We start from the raw sequence: 21,984 nt of genomic DNA, 5'->3' as shown, positions 1-21,984 counted from the left end.
TTTTACAGAGTAATTCACATTTACATTTTCTTTTTTGATGGAGATTTGCCACCCATGTGTGGGTGGCATAAATTTGGAATCTGTAGGATCCACAACCAGACTGATTTTAAGTCTTGTGTTTGTATTTATTAATTAGATTAACCATCAGTTCAGCAGCACTAAGCATGCTGATGCTGTATGTGGAGTTAAATGGGAGTGTATGAGAAACCTATCTGTAGAGCTTTCAGACATTTCCTCATGTCTTTCCCTTGTGGAAATGAGTAGTCCACCTGCGCCTTGAATAGTCTCCTAAACAGTAGGTGCTACTTATAAAGGTCATGTTAGTAAAGCAGTAATCATACCAGGTAGCAGAGCATGTCTCTCCCCATGGTACAAGCTCAGAAGTATGGAATTTATTGGACAACTATTCTGTGATCAAGGTTAAGTATGTTACTGTTCAGGCCTAGTATGATTTCAAATGTCTGTCTAGTTCATGGGGGTTAGGACAAATAGAATGCTTAAGCTAATGATACTTGCTCATTTTTGTAGAAGTTAATTTGGATGATGGTGCATTGGTTTGTTTTTTAATTTGTGCAACTGTGCCTAATAACATAGGCACAGTCTGATACTAAGACAGGTCTTCAACTCCTACTGCTGAAGTAGATGGAGTATGTGGAGGTAAGGCAATTGGGAATGTAGTCTGGATGTTCCTAGTTATGGCTAAGGGAAGAAGAAGTTATGGCTAAGGGAGAGTGAAGAAGAGTTAGTGAGCATAAGCTTTTTTCTCCTTAGATATATTTTTCTGGGAGGCATGAAAGTTGCTTTATTGCATTACTCTGTTGACAAAATCCGAGATGTTATTTAATGAGTGGTTTCCCAGAAGTGGGAAGTGAAGATGAATCCAGGTGCTGGCTTAGAGGCAGCTGTTTTCATAAGCATTTGAGAGGAAGTATTCTTTTGCCAAGTAAAAATAACATGCGGTCATGTAGAAGTTGAGCAGTTTTCTATGCTAAATCATGAGATTATTTTAATAACTTTTTCAGTCCCCTAATATAATGACAAATATACTAATTAATAGGTAGTAGATAGTAGATGAAGCTACTCAAGTAAAGTTACTAATACTAGATCTTGTTCTACTATTTGTGTGCATGTTGAAAGCAGTTTGCTCAGTGAAATTGGTCATTCATGTTGATATGATATCAAAGTAACTTGCATGTCCTTGCATGTTTACAATGCAAAGGTCTGGGTATGTAAGGGAATTCTGCTACAGATTTGTTTCATAATGTTAAGTAAAATGTTAAAGCAAGGTCAGCATTCTCAGCAAAGTGTTGTGATGTGGTACCATTGCATCAAAGCTGCTCAGCTGGTAGTGAAAAATCTGTCAGTGTGTCTCAAACCTTATGATTGATCTATGTTGGCTCACCTGGTGGTGACGGAAGCAAAATCCTGTTGTTGTGAACCTTGTCATGTAGCCAGAGGAGCCTTCAGCTAGCAAGGCAGTGAATCGTGTCAGAAGCCCTTTTTCTTGCCTGCTCTCTTAGATGTTGATAAGTTGTAGTAGGCTTCTGAAGATGGAGATCATATGGTGGTGCATGTTCAGTGTTACAGACAGGGGGAACCTAAGTGCATCAGTAATCAAAAATCCACTAAAAAAATTAAACTTGTACTGGAGTAGCCTGGCCTGTTGGTTACATGTGTAAAACTAAATTTTGACTGAGAACTAGACCTTCCTCTTAATATACAATGGATAAAATTTGTCGCAATGGTCTTAAATCTTTAAATCTTTTTCTTTAACCTTAAAAGCTTTTTTTTCCATAATCTACAGCACAAGTGATACCAAAAAGTGTTATATTAGAGTGATTTTAACAGTTGTGTCATTCTTGAACATCATTAATTAAAACTTCCAAAAGTTAAATCTAACTTGAGAACAAATACCGTACCTTTACTGAGCTGACCCACACACACCACAAAATCTATGTTGCCTGCACTGCACATGCTGAGCTACAGGAACAGTGTTAGTATAGCTAATGAAGAGTCATATATTAACATTTTGGTTTCTTTCTGTGGAAAACATGAAGCACCTTTCTTGGAAACAAATTAACATTGAAGGAACTGTGATTTTATTCATATTTTGTATTTCGCTTGCTTTCCAGGGTTGGTTTCAGCTTATTTGTCTTGTTTCCTAGTTTTTGATATGTTATTGTAATCTCAAACCATTTCAGAAGCTGACAGTATTCCTTTCCTAGAACGAGATTTCTCCTCTTCCATTGCTTCACTCTCCTTCCACCACCACCACTCTTTTTTCACATCTCTTACCTCCCATCTTTCTCCAAATTTCTCTCTAATTCTTCTGACTTTACTGCTGTCTGAAGATTACATTTCATGCATCTGCCTCAGTTTAGCATTGCTTTATTGCACTTTTTTTATGCTGTTTCATCTGTGAAACCTCTATTTTAGTATGAGTTCAGCAAGGGAATTTCTATGCTGTTCGAAGTATCTGTGAACAGTAGAATTAGTGCTTGTGAACTAAGAAGGGAAATACAATGAAGGACACAATTTGAAGAAACATTACTGTTAACATTGAATAAACTGCAAACACTTGCTCTTAACAGTTTCTTTGAAATGTTGGTATTGAGGCTGTCACTTTGTTTAGCATCTGTCAACTTGTGTACATTTTAACCAATCTCTGGTTTAGATTTGAAGTCTGATATTAAAAAATGGAGAAGGTGGGTGTGTAACTCTAGATAGGTTGCTACTGGACATGGACTATGACTTGCAGATATTTGCTTCTAAGCTGTGCTTATAGTGAAGCTCATGAATTTTGTTGCTGACCTGAAGAAAGGTTTAGCAATTGGAATTATTGTTTTTCCCCCCAGGGCAGTTGACCCATGAAAATTTACTTGTCTTTACCACAACTGTCTCTTTTCAATGAGGCCACAACATCTATGGCAAACTACTAGGAGCATATTGGTATCACACGAAACTTTTCTTTCATGTTGTATGTTAGATTAAACCAGAGAGCTTATGCAAGTTTTGTTAGTTGCAGTATATTTTAATCCAGTTTTATCTCCCCAAAATGATTTTACACATTGACTGCGAAAGATGTGGGAGCTTGTTGTTTGTAAGGCATGACTGCTTCTGGTAGCTTATCCTTGTTTAGGACAGAGAATAGTTTTCAGCATTACTCAGGGTATCTTATCTAGGTGCATCTGCTCACCTGCAGTTGTTGTTTACTCACTGTTAAGCCTTTACCGAGATTGACTGTAAGGTACTAAATATAGAGACCTCATAGGAGCCTTTCAATATTTGAAGGGGGCCTACAGGGATGCTGGAGAGGGACTATTCATTAGGGACTGTAGTGATAGGACAAGGGGTAATGGGTTAAAACTTAAACAGCAGAGGTTTAGATTGGATATAAGGAAGAAATTCTCTACTGTTAGGGTGGTGAGGTACTGGAATGTGTTGTCCAGAGAGATCGTGAATGCTCCATCCCTGGCAGTGTTCAAGGCCAGGTTGGATGAAGCCTTGGGTGATATGGTTTAGTGTGAGGTGTCCCTGCCCCTGTCAGGGGGGTTGGAAGTAGATGATCTTGAGGTCTTTTCCAACCCTAACTATTCTATGAAATAACAGTCTGGATATTGTGCTTGGTTTGGACACACTGTATTGGACCGAAATGCCCAAGAGTTTTATTGAACTCCTATGTGCTACTGGTGTTTTTGTCATGAATAATTAGCACTAAAGTTGGCTTTAGAAGATGTTTTATAATCTGTTACCAATATGGGATGTGGTCAGTCATGTGCATTTCCACAAATGCTTAAAAGCACAATTCCAAACAAATTATTTAGAAATGCTTATGAACCCTACAGAGTAAAAGGGGGGTATAGTCCTATGCACTCTAAGAGGCAATATGAATGTCAGAAGTTACTGCTCCTTTGCTGTGCTTTGTTATGCCGGCATACTTGTTGGTGCACCTGAGCTGGGGAATAAGCAGAGGAGATCATCTGCTATTTCAAGAAATCAGTTCCTCCCTCTATTTCTGCATATCAATTCTCTGGTGTAATTTATGACATGACCATGCTAATAGCTGAGTTAACACAGCTAAGACAGTAGGAAACTGAGGTGCAGGGCAGAAACTAGTAGATGAAGAGGACAGAAATTTCTGAAGTCAGTAATGAAACACTAAGAAACATCTTAATGTTACACATAACTAAATGGAAAGTGATAGGTATCTGTGGTTAGCTCTTATTTATCACAGTATCTACATCTAAAGCACCTACTATGATCCCTATCACATACTTGAACTCAAAATCTTTTAGATCTCTAGACAGGTGAAAGCTGAGGAGCAAGTCCCTATCTGAAGGGTACCTCATATGAGTCACTTAACATAGTTAAATGCATTAAAAAGAAATTTGATTCCTCTCTGCAATTTAGGTCTGGTGTTGCAGTTCTTGGATTAGTATCAGACTTGTTGGCTGCCTTGCATCTTCAGATATTGATGCAACAGAAGAATAAAGCTTTCTTCAAAATAGTACTTAAAGATTTTTTCTTTTTTTTTCTTTCCATGAAATATAAACAGTGCCTGAAACCCAATAGTTGTAGTAAAGCATCCATGAATCCCCCCCACTTCCCCTGAAAAATAACAGCAAGCGTTAAAGCAAATACTGCTTTCCTTAACTAGAGATGACATCATGTCATAGGGTGTCAAGTGCCTAAGTTGTGCCTCTATTTTATATCTGGGGGAGGACTTTGGACAGGTCAGACCAAGAACATAGAGTTGTTAAAAGATCTGATTCTGACTCTCTTTTTTTTTTTTTTTCAATATTATAGGCATAACACCTAATATGATGTTATGGGGATGAGGACTTTTTGATCTTCTGCAATGATTCTCATATTCAAATTCTTTTGTTTTCCTTGTATTCAAATACTTTTATACATTGTTTTACTATGTTAATGGGTGGCTGGCTTGGAAAGAAACATTGACCTAGATAGATGTCTGTTTTAGATAAAAGCAGAAAAAAAAAGGAATTTAAAAAAAAACTACCCTTAAGTGTCTGCTTTTTTTTCTGTGTTCTAACTGATCTTTTAGATGGTAAGCTCTCTGAGGTCTGTCTAGCTTAATTTTGTCATAGGCAGCATCAGTGTCAGTGCAAAAGAGGATATGATGTCAGACACTGTCCAGTAGGGAAGTTCTATTTTGTACGTTATCACTGTTAAGCACAAATGTATAAGAAACATAAAAAAAAAGATGAAATCCTCATTTCCTTTGTTTGTGCAGTCCTGCGATGGCACTGTGGAAGTGCAGTCCTTTTTCTGAGGGGAAAAGTATAAATGCAGTTAATAAAACTTGCAAGTTACTACATGCAAGGGAATAAAGCAAAAGAATAATTAAGCAGTAACAAATAAAATCAGTTTTATTCATTAGTTAAAATTAGTTTTGTTCATTTTGTGCTTTTTCTGTATAAGGTTCTAGCTCAAGGAGAATTAGGTACAAACATAATGAAAATGTAAATCTCACTTTCTATTTTCTTTTGCTACTGTAAGTGTAGTTATATTTTTTTTTAATCTAAATGAACAGATGATTGTGGAGAAAACCAAACACCTGTTCTTATCAGGTTTCTATAAAGGAAGTTGGTAGTATTGCCATTCCCATTGCAGGATGTCTTCTCAAGTTGATACTTGAGAAGGCTTTTTTATCCTGTATCAAAATGATGATCTTTAAAGTAAGAGTGGAAGATAGTGAAAGTGAGTCATGGCACCCTGTGTACTGTGTATCTTTTGTAGGGTTGAAGGTAAGTGCAATGCTTTTCCAGTGGAATGATCCATTCCCTGTAGAGTGAGAGGCTTGAAAGATAGCCTAGGGCTTTTGTAAGCCACCGTAAGAGAGTTGGGAGGGTAATTGCATCAAAGAGAACAGCTCACTTCCCTTCACACTGCCATTGTAGCAGGGAAAATTTCTCTCAGAGAACAAGGGGGCGTAACAGCATGTGTTTACCCCTAGTAAATGTTGTGTTCTGGAGTAAATTGAGTTTATAGTTGAAGTGTGACTTGGTACCTCTCAGAAAAGCTAGAGCAAATATCTAGCTGAATTTATATAGAAAATGGTTAAAGTAAATTTAGAAAAGGGAGAAGTGTAGCAGTGACTACTTCACTCAAGACAGGAAGAGGAAGATCTCCCTCTGCTTTTAGCAGAAAAGAGGAATAAAAGCTCCATTGTGCAGTCTTCTGTAAGTATCCTTTTTGTTAATATCAAAATTGACAAGGAATCAGTTTAAATATTAAGGTGAAATAATACAGTGGGAGTGAAAAAGCCAAATTTCACGTAACTCCAAGATGCATACCTAAACCAATATTTTTGAGGTGCAATAAATAACAAATACAAAAACACTCTTTTCCTTCTAAAACATTTGTGTGCTAATTTTAAACATCCAAGGTCAAGAACATCACCCAAAATGCATGCATAGTGTACAGACTGGTGGTGGAAGTTTAGAGAATTTGCCTCTTCTTTTCAAACATGTAAAAATAGTCTTTTAAAGTCTATTGAAGGGCAGTGGCAAAAGAAATTTAACTTTGAAAACCACACAGCGTTCATTTATGTCTTTTCCTGTTTAAAATGTAATAAATGCATCAGAAAAGACAAAATCCTATTTAGTTATCAGTTCTCGGTCTTTCAAAAGGGTACTACACTTTAAGGCACTCGTGCTATTAGCTGCAATGTTTAAGTGCTCTGCTTATACCATGGTAGTGCTTGAAGTTAGGTTTCATTCCTTAAGCAATATCTAAAAAAAACCCACAAACCCTAAACAAGAAACCAGATATCCAAACCCAGCCCCTAGAAGGGATGGTGAGGGCTGGAAGGTATTCACAGAACCAAAACCAAAGAGCTGCAGACAGGAAGAGGCTGCTAACACTCCCTCCCCCAGTTCTTGCTTTGGTGAGGTGCTTGGTTTTTATGATTTTTGACTATTAACTCTAGCATCATTACTGACCTGAAGTTTAAAAAAATGGGACTTTAAGCACAACTTTTGTTTAATGCATACACATTTATGTCTATAATTGTATAGTGATGATTAAAGACCTGCTCATTATAGTCCTAGTGATACAGCATCCAGTTTTACAAATTCCTGGACAGCATTCAGTTTTGCTTCTCTTTTGTTTGTCTGTAAGTAATGCTTATGAGTAGTGTGTGCAGTCCTGTGTAGTTAGGTCTGACAGCCCCACTATTCCAGTTCAGGAGTTTGTATGATCAGAGGTATCACTCAGATAACATGTTCAAACTGTTCAGTGTGCAAAAAGGGTGGAGAAGGGATTTAGCTAATGAGGGATCCGACCTGCTCTTAGCTATTGCTGGAAATGACATTTATGCTTTTGTTAAAACTACTGTCCTAGAGAAAAGTGCTGTAGATGTGAAAACAACAGAACTCTACAGTTTTGGATGTTTCTAACTTAGTGTCAGGTGTTTCACTTTTAGTAAGGGGGAAAATAACCTGTCCTCTTCCATCTTGCAAAGTGTTTTTTAAAAACTGTGTTCTTCTGTCTTCCCGGTGCCAAACTGCCCTCTTCCTGCCTCACCTCTCCTTTCTAGGCTTTGGAGAAAATGTAGCATCTTTTGTAGTTGTTGATTCCCCAGGGCTTTTGATGTGCCAGCAGTTTGCATCTCTGTAGTTAGCTTATCTACAGACCAAAAGAGGCAACACCTAGGAGTTTTTTGTCTTGGCTTTTTTTTTAAGTCTGGAGAAAAACATTCCTGTCACTTTATCGGTGAAGGCACTGTGGAGAGACACTGGAGAACATGGATGCAAATGAGACGTCTCTAGGGCAATGTATGCATGGCAAGGGTTTTGCATGTTCAGAGCCAGTCAGGCTTTCACCCAGTCTCCCTCCTATCTCAGCTGGGAGCTGAGGCTCTCTGTAAAGAGGAAGGGCACTAGATTGCCAAAACCAGCTTGTGCAGCAGTGATGTTGCCCTTGCTGCCTCTGCGTGAAAGCATTTGGCACCTGGTTTCAAACTGTGCTTTGGAGTTGCTGGCAGGCTCCTCTCAGTCACCAAAAAACTTGGCTCGGGGTTGTGAATTTCTCTGCCATGGTTCCAATGGACAGTTGGACTGTTTTTCTTACTGCCACTATGCCAGAGCTAAGCCTTGATGGTAAAGAAGGCTGGAGTAGTCCTCAGGTGTATTTCCTGAGGATGTAGTTCAGTGGAAATGGAAGAATGGATGTGGATGGCAAAAGATGGATGCCAGCATAGGGGAGGTGAAGGTGAAATCAGTGAGGAAACAGGCAGCATCCTGAAGGTGGTGATGACACCTGTGGAAAGTAAGTTTATGACTATCCTTTGAATTGCAGCTGTCAGTGTCCTACACCTAAAGCTTGGATTTTATTATTTGACTGAAATGAAAATCAGGACATTACTATGCAACTATATGTGAAAGTTTGTGTAATCAAAACCAGACTATTAGATTTTTCCTTCTGCTTGAGGTCTGCAGACTGCTGTTTTTCTAAGGAAATGTTGGTGTGGATGCCAGGGCTGTAAATTCTCTTTGATGTGTTTGTGTCTGTATGACTTGGACACTTCAGTGTATGCCATAGCAGTATTTATTAAAGGCAGATTTGCAGAGCTGGTATTTGAAACTTGCAGTTTGGTTTTAACAGTTTTTTTAGATGTGCCATTATGTGAAATTCAGGGTTTGCTTTTAGCCCTCCCTTTCCACACCCTTTCTTTTTAATGACTTTTCATTCATTCTGCCTTTCTTGAAAAGGCCTCAACTTTTTTCTTCCCCCAGAGGCTTGTGGTTTGATTAAAACTAACCTGAACCGACACAGAGTACTGACATGATACCAGAACAAGGCATATGGAGAGAAAATGTTTGATTTAATTTAGGAACACCCTTTACTTGGAATAATATGCTCATTAGATCAGCAGCCATGTAATCATCCTGGAGTTGACTGGCTACAGGTCTTTTTTTGTGTCGGTCAGCCAAGTTAAATGTAAACATTAACTGTTCCTAAAGGTCTTTTGGTTCAAAAGTTAATGATGAATTACAGTAAAATATTCAGATATGTTCTCTTTGCCCTCCACCCCATGCCAAGTCAAGTATTGATCCAGGACTGTCTGGGGCCTAGTGAAGTACACAGTACCAAATGATAAACCTTCTTGCATAAGCAAGTCATTTGAAGATACATTTAAGTATAGAAATTTCATCTTGCCTCTGAATGACAGAGACACACAATAATGGTTTATCTTTTTCCATTTCCCCTACTTGTCTCCAATCTGAGGTATGAGCGAAAACAGCTTATTGAAAACTCAGTCAGCACCTTGGCATGAGTAGCCATTCTATCTTTGAAGTATCCTGAATGTGAGATGCTTCGAATGGCCTCATAAGAGCCTTACCCTAGTGATACAGAGCATCTATGGCTTTGTTTTCTCTAGGAACACTGGGTTTCTATTTGCATTAGCTGTTTGTTTTTCATAATTTACCTTGAACTCTGAGCAACGTTTTGTATATGCAGATAATTAATATGGGTACATAGATATCTCAAGACTCTCCACCTTTCAGTACTTTCAGTCTGAGTCTCTAAAAGTTCTGGAGTTAATTTCTCCTACTAAATTAAGCCACTTGGTATTATATCAAAATCAATATGCTTTTCTTCCAATCAAAGCTTTCAGGTTATGAAGTGGGGAAAACCACACAAAATGTAATGTAGCCTTGATAAGTAGTCTTATATGTAAGTATGTGTAACCGTTTTATATTCATGGTTGTCTTGCTGATTGTCGTTTAAGCCCAGTTGGTAACTCAGTACCATGCAGCTGTTCACTCACTCCCCCTGCTCCTGGAGGGATGGGGAGGAGAATCGAAAGAATGTAACTCCCACAGGTTGAGATAAGAACAGTCCAGTAACTAAGGTATAACACAAACCACTACTGCTGCCACCAATAATAATAATGATAAGGGAAATAACAAGGGAAGAGAATACAACCACTCACCACCCACCGACTGATATCCACCCTCGCCAAGCAGTGATCTAGCCCTTCCAGGTAACTGCCCCCGTTCTACATCCTGGGTATGAAGTGCTGTGTTATGGAATACCTCTTTGGTTAGTTTGGGTCAGGTGTCCTGTCCCTGCTTCCTCCCAGTTTCCCCTCCTCCCTGGCAGAGCATGAGAGTCAGAAAGCCCTTGGTCATCCTAAACATTACTGGGCAGCAACTAAGAACATCTGTGCTATCAGAGCTGTTCCCAGGCTGAAAGTCAAAAACACAGCACTGCACCAGCTACTAAGAAGGAGAAAAACGACTGCTATTGCTGAACCCAGGACACTGATAAACTTTACTTTGAAACCACTTGGAAGTTCAGGTAAAATGGAATGTGGTATTTCTTTTGTGTAAGACGTAATGTATTAAATGAACATATACCTTCTTTTCTAGTGGAATTTTTGAGTGTTCTCCAGAATGTCTTTTGAAGGAACTGATTCTTGAAATGATAATGGTTAATGGTACTGATACTGTATGCAAAAATGGAGGATGTTAGGATTTTGTCAAGCAAGGAACAACATCCTTTCCGAATAACAAAATACAGGTAGACTCCTCTGAGAAAGCAAATAACAAGACTGTAGTTTCTTTTGAGATGATGGTACCTAAACCAGTCTCATGCAGCCACTAGGTTCTCATCACACATAGACCTTAGCTTGAGAGAAGTTACAACTGCATGTAAGCCAGGTGTAATTTTTAAATGCTATTTATACTGATAGACTTTTAAAATTACTGAAATTCAGCTGAAGTCAGTTGATGGAGGGGGCATGTTTGGTGTGTCATTAGAGATCTAGTTTCCTTAAACTTGAGTGCTTAAGACAAGTCTTCTAACCTCAGAGACTGGAATGGAGGCAGATCATAGCCAAGGAGGTTACCAGTTCTCTGAAGGATTAATTTTCCTTTGTGATTGAAGACTACTTCCTCCACCTCCCCCCACCCCTCCACCCTCCCCCCACCCAAAAAAAAAAATTGATGAAGTGAAGTGAATTAAGACTGGTTTGGGAAGAAACCTGTGTGCATATATCAACAAAGTAACATGTCAAAAATAGGTTGGTATTGGAAATATTTTTTATTGGCAAATAACTGATCTATGTTATGTTAATCTGTTTTTACCTATTTGTGAAATCTGTTTCTATGTACCTGTTGAAAAATTCACTTCAAGGGAGGAAGTGAAGTTTTCAACAAAATGCAATCCTCAATTACTAAGTTAGATGCCCAAATTTTGAAAGCTGACTTGACGTGTGGTATGTGTATTCTTGGTGACCTCCACTGTGTATCAGAAAAACATATCCTGATTTTGATGCATATATGCAAACAACTGCTTTGAGGACTGAACCCACAAGTGAGTCTTTCTAGGTTTTATTGGCATGAACTATGAAACTGATGATGCCATGAATATTTTTGATCTCTTCATGTTTTCAGTTTAGGTAAGCATCTGAAATAATAAATGTGACAGCAGCTGTCAATAGCAAGGGAATGTTGCCTGTTTGCGGAGACAGTGAGTTGCAAAATTATTTACTTTTCGTTTCTTCTAAAAGTGGAAAAGTATGTTTAAAATATACTTTGTTCTTGAACTGAATGATTTGCAAGTTTTCAAACTCGGACACACCACTGTTAAGGAAAGAAGTAAAAAAGTTCCTCTAGTGTACTGCTGCTATAAATATGTGTAAGACTATCTGATGTGATTGAAGATTATGGCTGCAGAAAATTTGCAAAGTAGCATTTTGGCCAGGGAAATGAAAGTGCTTACATGAACTGAACAGTCTAACCTACAAAAGTAAGTGAAGTAAAGCAACAATAAATGCCAAGCAAATAAAGTTTTGCTGTAGGAGTGATTCCATGAATTAAAAAGTTAGTGTAGTGAAAGACTGTTGTTTTGCCTGATGCATGAGTGAGGAGCAGAGACTTTTGCCAGGGTGTGGGCTGAACTGTGGTTCCTCTTGCAGGGCAGTAGACTTGAATTTCATGTCACATTTTGCATAAACTGGCTGTATACTGAAAAAAAAGAACTTGGATGTTCACATCATCTTGGAGTGAGCGTGGCTTTGATGTGACTTCTAAAGACTTACTTAACCTCTGTCTGACAGCATTAGTCAGTGCAAAAGAGCTATATTGAGGTGGATGCAGGTGCATCTTCCTTTTATGTCTAAAAGTCTTGCTAACATCTCGGAGTTTTAGCTGTGTTGTAAGAGAGTCATAGAGTTAGCGAGTTTTCAAGTGTGAAGGAATGTAGTTGTTGCAGGATGTTTTGGAGTATAAATGTTTCTTTTTTCACATGTGGTAGCTGGTTGGAACATAAACACGAATCTTTACTTGGTATATAGTTTCAATGCCTGCTTTTGTTCAGCGTGTGTGTGCAAAGGCCCTACAGCCTTTTGTGCATCTGTTTGTTGGAGAGCAGAGGCAGCCACAGAAGCCCTGTTGTTCTGGACTTCGGATAAGCAAAGAGTGCTCTTTTGCACTCAAGATTAAGTTGAGCCTCATTCAAAGGTGCAGGAGCATCTGTCAGAGTCCTTGCAGTGGAATAGAACTGGTCAATCATTTAGGCTTAAATGGGTAAAATGATTTAAGGCTCCACTGAAAGGAAGAGAGCAAAGCAAAAAAAAAAAAGGCACATGAAAAGCACTAAATTGAATGTTATGGACTGCACTGTATGGTGCATTGTAATTTTGGAGTTCAGAATTGTGCTACATTATAGCTTCCTTCACATAAACTGCATAGGGCTTCAAACTAGCACTGTTCTGAAAAACTCCCAAGTCAGTTTGTTCAAAAACAGATATTTTGCTCTGGTTAGTTTGATTGTTTTGATGAATGTTTACCGAAGCTGTAATTGTTTTTCTGCAACTACAAACGTGACTGTGACCTTCCCCATTGACTTAGAAATCTGGAAATTCTAAAAGCCTTCCTGCAGTGGGTCAGAATCTAAGAACTTCAATTCCATGTGGAAGAAATTTGCTTCAATTCATGTTATAGCAAATACATTTACACTTATGTGATGTCGAAATAGCATGGTGACCATAAGTAATAGTTTCACATATGATTCCTTGTGTTAGTATTCCTGACATTTTCTCAGAATTGTTTCAGGAAACTAAAAAGCAAGATCAGTAGAAACTGTTCTGTTTCTTGACAGAGCACTGTTCTGCTTTAATAGGACTCATCAATGAGCAAGCATTACGTTTTATTTTGTGGAAATTATGTCTATTTTCAGTTACATATTTTAATCTTAAATACGCACTGTGGTGATTAATGGTCTTAGGTTCTTGACTGTTTTGTTTTGAAACAGAAGAATAGTGATCTCAACCTTTTCTCTATTGTGATGTCAGCATGGCCACGATTTAGTACTTCTGCAGAATGCTGTGTGTCTCTGATGAGATACTGACAGTTGATGGTGGTTGCCATTTGCTTCTTTGTAGATTATCCAGTGTTTCATTTTTTTCTTGTTGGCTTCTTAGCATATTAGTTGGCTCTTCCTGCAGTGCCAGACTGTCTCCATTGTAAGAGCAGTTAAAATCCTTAGTAGTCTTCGGTTGTCTCTAGTCCTATAGTTGCTTTCTCTTTCTGTGTATGCATGGTCTCATAAACACTTCTCTGTCTTCCTCTGTGTGTGGGGTGCTGTCCATCCCCCTCCCTGAAGCTGTCATATCAGTTTCTGAAACAGATTTTATATTCTTTTTAATTTATAAGCCTTGCTTTTGTTTGTGTTCAGATTGTAGCTGTAACATGTAATTTAGAGGTACATTGATAAGTCATCTTCCTAAAATGAATATTATACTCTGTTTTTTTGTAAAGAACTTTTTTTGTGTTATCTTAAAACATGAAGAGTTTGTGCCAGAGAAGTGCGAATCCCTCTAAGGAAAAGGGTCTGTGTGGGCGGAATAGTTTGCAAAAGGTTTTCTGTGTGCTGGAAAGTAACATGTTTGAACAAGAAGGGTATGTTTAATTCATCAGACTTGTCCACCTCTGTTGCAATAATCATCAAACCTCTTCTCCTGTGATTTTACCAATCACTGTTCACCCGTATGTCAGGACACATCATTTTTTTGCCAGCTACTGAATTTTCATTTAACTTCCCATACTTGTCTCATGCGGTTTAGCAGTCCTTTGCTAGGATTCTTGCAGGTGTGCAGAGGCAGGTTCTTTTCTGATGCAGAAACCAGAATTCCCTGCAACAGCAAGACTCTACAGGAGTCTTTTTTAACTTTGTGACCTTTTGACTTACGCAAAATAGCTTTTAATTTTATGGTTTATGCAATCATCTTTTGTTCAGTATTTCGGAAGCTTATTCTAGGCTGTTTTGCAGTTCTGTTCATAGGGAATTGATGTGTCTGCAACTTTGATTATACTCATAGCATATTCATTTTTTTTATTATTTGAAATTTTTGTAAGGCAAAACCAGATTTTGTGTGGCAATAATTTTTAAAGCAGCTTAAATAAACCCAAAATGTCCCTTTCACAGAAGCAGTAAAACTTGGTTCATTCTGATTTTCTTTCTTCATTTGCATGAGGTCTGGTTCGCTTTAGAGACTTTGTAACTTCAGTTTAAGCTCTCTAGTTGGCAGTTATTCTCTGTAGTTTTTACTTTGTCATTCTCCTGTGCAAGAATTTCATTGTCCTTCCTTTGAGAGATGTACTCTTAACTCTGTGTTTTATGATCACATTAGTTTTCTCATTACAACTTCAAAAATAAGCATTTTGAATTGCAGAGGTTATTTTCAAATGCCCATGGAATATAGAATTTCTATAATGAATTTTGATACTACTGAAATGAGATCTCACTTCAGCTTAATATGGATTTTAAGTTGTGAAGACTAAGTCTGAAACTTTTGGGAAATTCATGGGAACCTTGTCAGTGGGAGTATGAAATTCAGACAGGGTGTAATTTTAACGCTTGTTTTCTTTCTAGCAAATGAGACTTGACTATATAATAGTATTCAAAATAATAGAGAATACACGTGACAATGATGATATGGTAGGCATAGTAAGAATTGGTCTTATATTACTTATAACTGACGGCAATATTAACTCCATATGTGTGATCATACGTACATGTATTCTACCCTCCCTAATGTTCTTTCTCTCTTACTGTATAACCTTGAGCGCTTACAACAGGTCTTTTCTTAAAATAAGATCTTCCAGACTACTGTTGCCCTCTAAAAACATACAAATCTTACGCGCTCGAATGTGCAGCCTCTTTAACTCTGGTTAATCAGGCATTGCCTTCCTTTGGCAGGCAGTCCTGGAGAGTTAGCTTTCTGCTGATTTGGCATTTGGCTCCCTCTTGTGGCTGTTGTTTGGAAAAGCCTCAAATTAATACTTTCGGGTTTTCTTTCTAGAGGTACAACTAAAAATCTTCAGAACAATCTTCAAGATAAAATTTTATTACAGTTCCATCCAGCTCCGGTTGAAAGTTGTATGTTTGATTTGTGACAAAAATATCTGGTTTAAAATCTGCATAAATTGGCTTTTAATTGTGCTGAAACTTGTAAATTAGAGAATTTCCCTTTTCCTCTCTTAGTGCTACCATCACATCACCCAGTACAAAAACACTGAAGACCAGCTTACTGGAAATATGTGAAAATTCAGTGCACTCAATTTTTGACACAGCCATATTCTGTGTCTATTTTATATAGTTCGGTGTGAAATGCTGTTGTTGATAATGAAAAAATTGAGACCAAAATGTTTTATTGCTTCCGTTCTACAACTAATCATGGCTTCTGTTTCCTTCTTCTCCAGGTGATAGAAACACTATCAAAACTTTCTCGCACTCCTATTGCATTAGGCACAGGAATAAGGTATGTTATTGCCCTAGGGAATGGTGGGAATAATGCTTCTTGGATAATGCTCCCCAGAAAAATTGTTAGACCAGTAAGAACTTCTCTGGCTAGCTAAGGCTTTGGACCTCTGAGGAGCCCAGAAGGTATTTTCTACCTCTGGCACACTTACTGAAGTGCCTGAACTACATTTACTTCTTGTGCTGAAGCATGAAGTGAACAAACAGTATTACAGAATTTGTATGATAATTGTGACACATTGATTGTAAGTCAGGCTGGTGCAGTGCTGATGTATTTAAGTAGAAATGGGTTTTCTCTTCCTTCTCTTTTGTAAAAATCAGCAGAGCTGCCAAGTTTGTGAGTTTCATTTTTCAAAAAGAAAACAAAATATCCCAACCAAATCTAACCTCATAAATTATATTTGTGGGATTTGAGAGAATGTGAAGGACTTCATGCTTTGGTGTTCTCCATCTTTTTGAATGGTTTGATTTGTCAATTTTATTATATATGAATGAACAATGGTTTTTAAAACAGACAAAATTCTGTAGCCAGTCCTGTAATACATGTCCTGTGCTAAAAAGTGTAACTAATATTCTAGTTGAAAAACTGGTAATGATGTGTATTAGTGATGTTTTACACCACCACCATCTATGGTTCTTTTTTTTTTTTAAATTTACAATAAGTATTGATTGATATATATCTCTAAACACATATACTGTTAATCAGAGAGAGAGAGGAACATGCAACCACATTAACGTATATTCATCTGTGTGAAAAGCTTAGAAACCAAACAAGACTAGACTGGTGCTGCCTATAATTCGTGTTATATTTCTTTCTATAGGCCATTCCCTACAGAAGAAAGCATTGATGATGAAGATATCTACAAATGTCTTCCTGATTTAATAGAGTATGTTGTAAATATTTAGTTAAAGATTTTGGCCTTCAGTTGCATGTTATTTATATAATGTTATGGAACACATGGTTTTAATGAGAATGGGAAATTTATTTGATTTTAAAAGATTTTGTTAGCCATTATGCTGACCTGGAACAAGCAATTAAGGAAGCTTATCTGAATGATTGTAATCCATTTACATATGTAAAGAAGCATGTTTCATGGAGGGGTTAGTAGCAAAGTAAACAATGAATGTGTTCTTAAATTGCCTGAACTATAAGAATGCTTTCATAGAATTACAATATCAGTTGTAAGGGACCCAAGGAAATTGTCTAGAACTTGCAAAGAAAATGCATATTTAGATCATAATTCAAGAGGGTTATTTCCTAAAGTCAATTAAATTCTTTGCATGAGTGTATTTACCTCTCTGGCTAAGTGTTTGTAGCATTATTAATTATTGCCAATTTTCATGTTGGCTTTGAGGTACAAGTTAGATAGACATGAACATATTACATAGTAGTGAATGATAAACTGCAGCTTTATTTTGCAGACAGGTGAGATAAATACCTCTGGGTATAAAACTGTTTGGGAGAGCTACTTTTGCATGCTATAGTTAGGATCTCTCAAGACCCATAAGGAATCATGTTGGACTGGACCAGGGATCAGAGCTCACTGTCCCAAAGCTCAACTCACTAGTGCTCACTTGGCTCTATCTTGACACTGGCCACACTGTATGTCACTTGCTGTGATGTGGTCAGGTAGCTGCTGTTCACAGAGTGGGATTTATTTCTTTACTGCCTACAAAGAAGGGAAATCCCACCATGGCTGGCACTGCTCAATTTACTACCTTCCCTGCAGAGCTTAGCCTTGTCTCCTGCAGCTTCCTGGCTGTTTCATAGATAACTACTTTTTCCTGTGTGTAGGTGAGTGCGCAGAAGGTAGAAGTAGTAGGCTGCTGACACCCACGTGAGCTAGAGGTGGTGTTCTTATGTCTTAGGTGTATTGTCATTAGCACTGTTTGAAAATAATATCTATATCAGTCCTTGAATAAGTACACAAATTCAGTGCTGGGAGTCAGTCTTTCGTTAAAAAAAAGGTAACAAGCCATACTACACAAATTGAGATTCATAGCTTTTTGCATCAAATTACAAATATTAGTTGATGAAATTTGATAGTTAAATGCTGTCTTAGTTGTGGAGGAAACAACTGAAGAAGTACTGTTTTCAAAAGGAATAAAAGTGTCCGTGAATGATGCAAATGGCCTTCATCTTTTAATTTCTCTGTATTAGTACGGATTTGACTGAAAGTAATTGTCCCTGAATTTAAATGGTGTCTTAACAGTTTAGAAGGAATTTAAAGCTTTTTGTCGGAAAGAGCTGTAGTAGTTGAATGTTTCAATCTTTACTCTGCCTTTTTGCCAGCTTTTGTTCCCTGTAGCATAGGTGGTAAAGTGCAATGTGTCTGTGCTACATCTGACACAGCTGCTAGTATTAAATGTGAAATGCGAGCACACCCTCATTACTGGTGCAGGCTCAGATGCTAGGCTAACCTGAAGCACCTGAGCTTTCTATCTGTCCTGGGGCATGGTATTTACTGAAAAAGTAAGGAGTGTGAGCAATTTGTGTCTTCTGTTGAACCCCCCAAATATATATTTTTAATTGTTCTGTCTACTGAAACTTCTAATTCTTGCTTGCTTTATTCTTCTGGTGTCCTTGACTAAAAAAGAACAAAAGAAACAAAATATATTTAATAAGAAATAAAAAATTCACTTGGCTTTTTAATATAATCCTGATTATAAACATAGTGTTTTTGTCTGGTATTTCCAAATAGTCCATGTGGCAACTGTGTTGGTAGCAGTTCTCATTAATTTTGCTTTCTTTGAAATCATCTGTCTCTGCCAGTTGTGTTCTGAAGTCGTGTCGTCTTCTGATGTCGTGTTCTTGAGTACTGATGATTCACATACAGAAAGGGCTGTCCTTCCTAGGCTGGTGGACTGATCCTCTATTTGCTTTTTACTCTGAAGGATTTCAGCATTGTCTTGCAACAGTAAAAATCTCAGTTTAAGCACATCTCATCAAGTTCCTGTATTATGATGGCCAGACTACTTTCAATGTCTTTTAGAGTTCTTTTGTAAACACACCCTAAAAACGTGGGTGAAAAGAGGTATTGTGGGCTTAATACTGTCTTAGTGTAAAGTAAGCAAAACTCCAGTAGGACTTACCCTTATGAAGCTGAATTAACTGATTGTAGTTACATGCTGACTTTATGCTGAGGTGTTTCTGTAGACTGGGTAATAGGAGGACACTTGTGCATACTTTGTTTTGTTGAACTGTCTGTCTTTTTTAGTTTGAAAAGTTGCTTTTTTCATTGTTGGGTAGCTGAAGGTTGCTATGAGGTGATCAAAACAGTTTAATGCATTTTACCCTAGATAATTCTTTTTTTAGGCAGCAGAGAAGCATCTAGCAGTGTCTCACATCCTAGTGCAGTAGGATGCCAGGCAATAAGGAAAGGCAGCTCCTCTTCACTGGATGTGGTGAGAAAAGGGACGGAAGACAGTAGCTGGATGGCATCTCATGACCAAACTGTCCTCACAATCTGCTTTCAGTGCCTGGTTTAGTTTCCTAACTCATTCAGTGATTCTGAATTCATGCAGTCCTCAGTGTTGTGTTGATTTTGTACAGTTAATTTTCTTTCTTCAACACATTTAAAAAAAATAATTAACTTAATTTCCATAATGAGTTTTTTTTCATTAGATAGTTCTGTTAGTTGATCTGTTCGGTTACTCTAGAAATCTTTTCCCCTGATGGTCCCTTGCAGGGATGATGGTAATTTACCTGTGTTTCACAGCTTCTTTTTGTTTTGTCTTTAACTTTCAGTGAAACTGGTGTTGATGAAGATGAGGAATTGTATGATTGTGTCTATGGTGAAGATGAAGGTGGGGAGGTTTATGAAGACCTAATGAAAGATGAAGCAGCACAGCAACCTGTATGTTTTCCAGTTCCTATATATTTTTGAATAATAACACTTATATTTCAAAGTTAATATTTGTGAAATTGCCTCTTTATAGCTTTTTTCACTGAAACTTCACTCACACTCAGTTGCTTCCAGAGCTGTCCAGTGCATCTCCTGTGTAAGACTTTGCAGTCTGTTTTGGTAAAGGGTTGGTTGTTAATATGGTAATTTTTTGAAAGAAATGTCATTTTTTAAATGAAAGACAGCAGCCAATGTGATTTGTGTTCTTATTTTTTATAGCAATTCCCCAAAGTTACCATTATTTTGTCCTTGGGAAGGTTAGTGCCTTGTTTTAGTCATTATTGTTTTGAGTATAACAGTATTGTTTTCAATACAAAATCTTGCAGGTAATGCATGCAAATCAGTGGTAAGATAAGCAGAAAGCTATGTTAGTTTTCACATTTTGCATAATTCTATTTACCCTCTAATGTTTAGGTTATTCAATTAAAGCCAAAAAAGAAAGAGAAACCCCCACTTTTTTATATCTAAATGAAGTTGCATTTACTTGCATGCAGGATGTCTTGGAAAAAGTGTTTGAATTGTAGGAAATCTTTATTGTGATCTTGTTTTGAGTTTTTATTTTATACTGAAACTCAAAATGCCTTAAGTTTGGGGTTTCATATAATGAGTGTGGGTGGCTTTTTTTTCTTCAACTGTAGCAGTTGGTAATCTCTGGCAGTTGGTAGCATGTAAACTTTTTCTGATTCTTTCCTGTTGTAAATGTCACTCTTGCATATCTGTGTTTTTAGTAAATTATTAATATAGTGATTGGAACTCTCACATTCTAATTTTAGTTGCATCTTAGCTTAAATACTTCAGTTTGAACAGACTCACATTTTTTTCTCATTGAAAATAAATGAAAATTGAAAACATTAGTACAGCAAAATATTTTTCCACAACATGTAATGAATGGAGAGATTACAATAGTTTTGCTGTGACAGCTTTCTTGCATGTGGTAATTATTTCTGGCTTGTGATAATTTCCTATCAGGTTTATAAATACACTGCACGCTAACATGACTATTTTGCCACAGTACTTTGATTTGAATCCTACATGAGAATTCCTTGTATATGTGAACACTAGCACAGGACAATCTCCAAGCAGATTTTTAGAACCACCAAATACTTTTCAGAGTCTCCAGTAGCAGCCAGAATGCTTTGCATCTCCTCTTCTTTGATTTATTGTCAATATTTTCTGAAGTAAACTGTTGCACTAAATTATCTCTAGCAGTACCTGACCTTCAAAGGCTATTTTTCTCGCATGTACTGGTATTCACACATCATTTGTTATTTCCTCTCTCCTTTTATTTACTGCAGTTAAGTTCTGGAAGTTTGTGGTAAAGCTAGGAAATGGATATGTACATTTCTGCTAAAAGTGCCTCTGTGAATGATTTGTTTTGATTTGGTGAGCACAAAACTTGAAGGAATGGTTTTAAGTGGAATTCTAACTGTTTGCATTGCTCATGTGAGAATTGGTGAAACAAAACCCCACTTTTTACAAATTGGTGTGAACTCCTATTGGGTACAACAACTTGGTACAAATATTGCAAGCACTTTGAGCAGTACTGGGCTCACAAAGGTAAAGGTGAAAAATAACTAGAAGCCTGAGTAATGTAAAATTTTAGTATATTATAGAGATAATAATTAGCTGCAGTTAACTGTGACAATGCCTGTTTCCCCCTGCGAAGGAATTTGGGAATAAATGATAGATGATGAGACTGATCATCAGATGATGCTCACAAAGTACATTGCTACTCGTAATCACAGAATCACAGAATCCCGAGGGTTGGAAAGGACCTCGAAAGATCATCTAGTCCAACCCCCCTGCAAGAGCAGGGTAACTTAGAGTACATCACACAGGAACTTGTCCAGGTGGGCCTTGAATATCTCCAGCGTAGGAGACTCCACAACCTCCCTGGGCCACCTGTTCCACTGCTCTGTCACTCTTACAGTAATGACAGACCGTATTTTTGCAAAATGGTTACTTGTGTTCTGTAGCTGATAAGAATGACACTTTAATGATTGTTGTGGGAAATTGAATAACTGTGTTACTCAATAATTATTTCATTCAATAATGAAAATTTGCATTTTGAAGAGTAATTTCTGAGATAACACAGTACATGGTAGATACAAGTGAGAAGCTGTATTCCAGTTTCAGGAGCTGCTTGTAGGGTCACATGGGGACAAACAGAGAGAAGGGTAAAAGGAGATATGTCAAAACAGCAAAAAAAAGTCTGAACAGTGACAAAATTTTTGTGCCTGTATGATTTGCAAATTTGCATCTAGTTTGGGTGGTAGGAATATGT

The 21,984-nt window shown here is 37.5% G+C and overlaps 1 protein-coding gene across 1 annotated transcript in view; it reads left to right on the top strand.

Annotated features, from left to right (window-relative positions):
- The window catches only part of VAV3 (vav guanine nucleotide exchange factor 3), a 158,942-nt gene that overhangs the window by 42,477 nt on the left and 94,481 nt on the right, over window positions 1-21,984 (top strand). Inside the window, exons 3-5 of the mRNA XM_005148083.3 lie at window positions 15,738-15,796; window positions 16,617-16,682; window positions 19,544-19,652. Coding sequence (XP_005148140.2) covers window positions 15,738-15,796; window positions 16,617-16,682; window positions 19,544-19,652 — 234 coding nt within the window. The remainder of the gene's footprint in view (window positions 1-15,737; window positions 15,797-16,616; window positions 16,683-19,543; window positions 19,653-21,984) is intronic.

Source organism: Melopsittacus undulatus, chromosome 6 (assembly GCF_012275295.1).
Source record: "Melopsittacus undulatus isolate bMelUnd1 chromosome 6, bMelUnd1.mat.Z, whole genome shotgun sequence".
NCBI lineage: Eukaryota > Metazoa > Chordata > Aves > Psittaciformes > Psittaculidae > Melopsittacus > Melopsittacus undulatus.
This window is presented reverse-complemented; position numbering and strand designations above follow the sequence as displayed.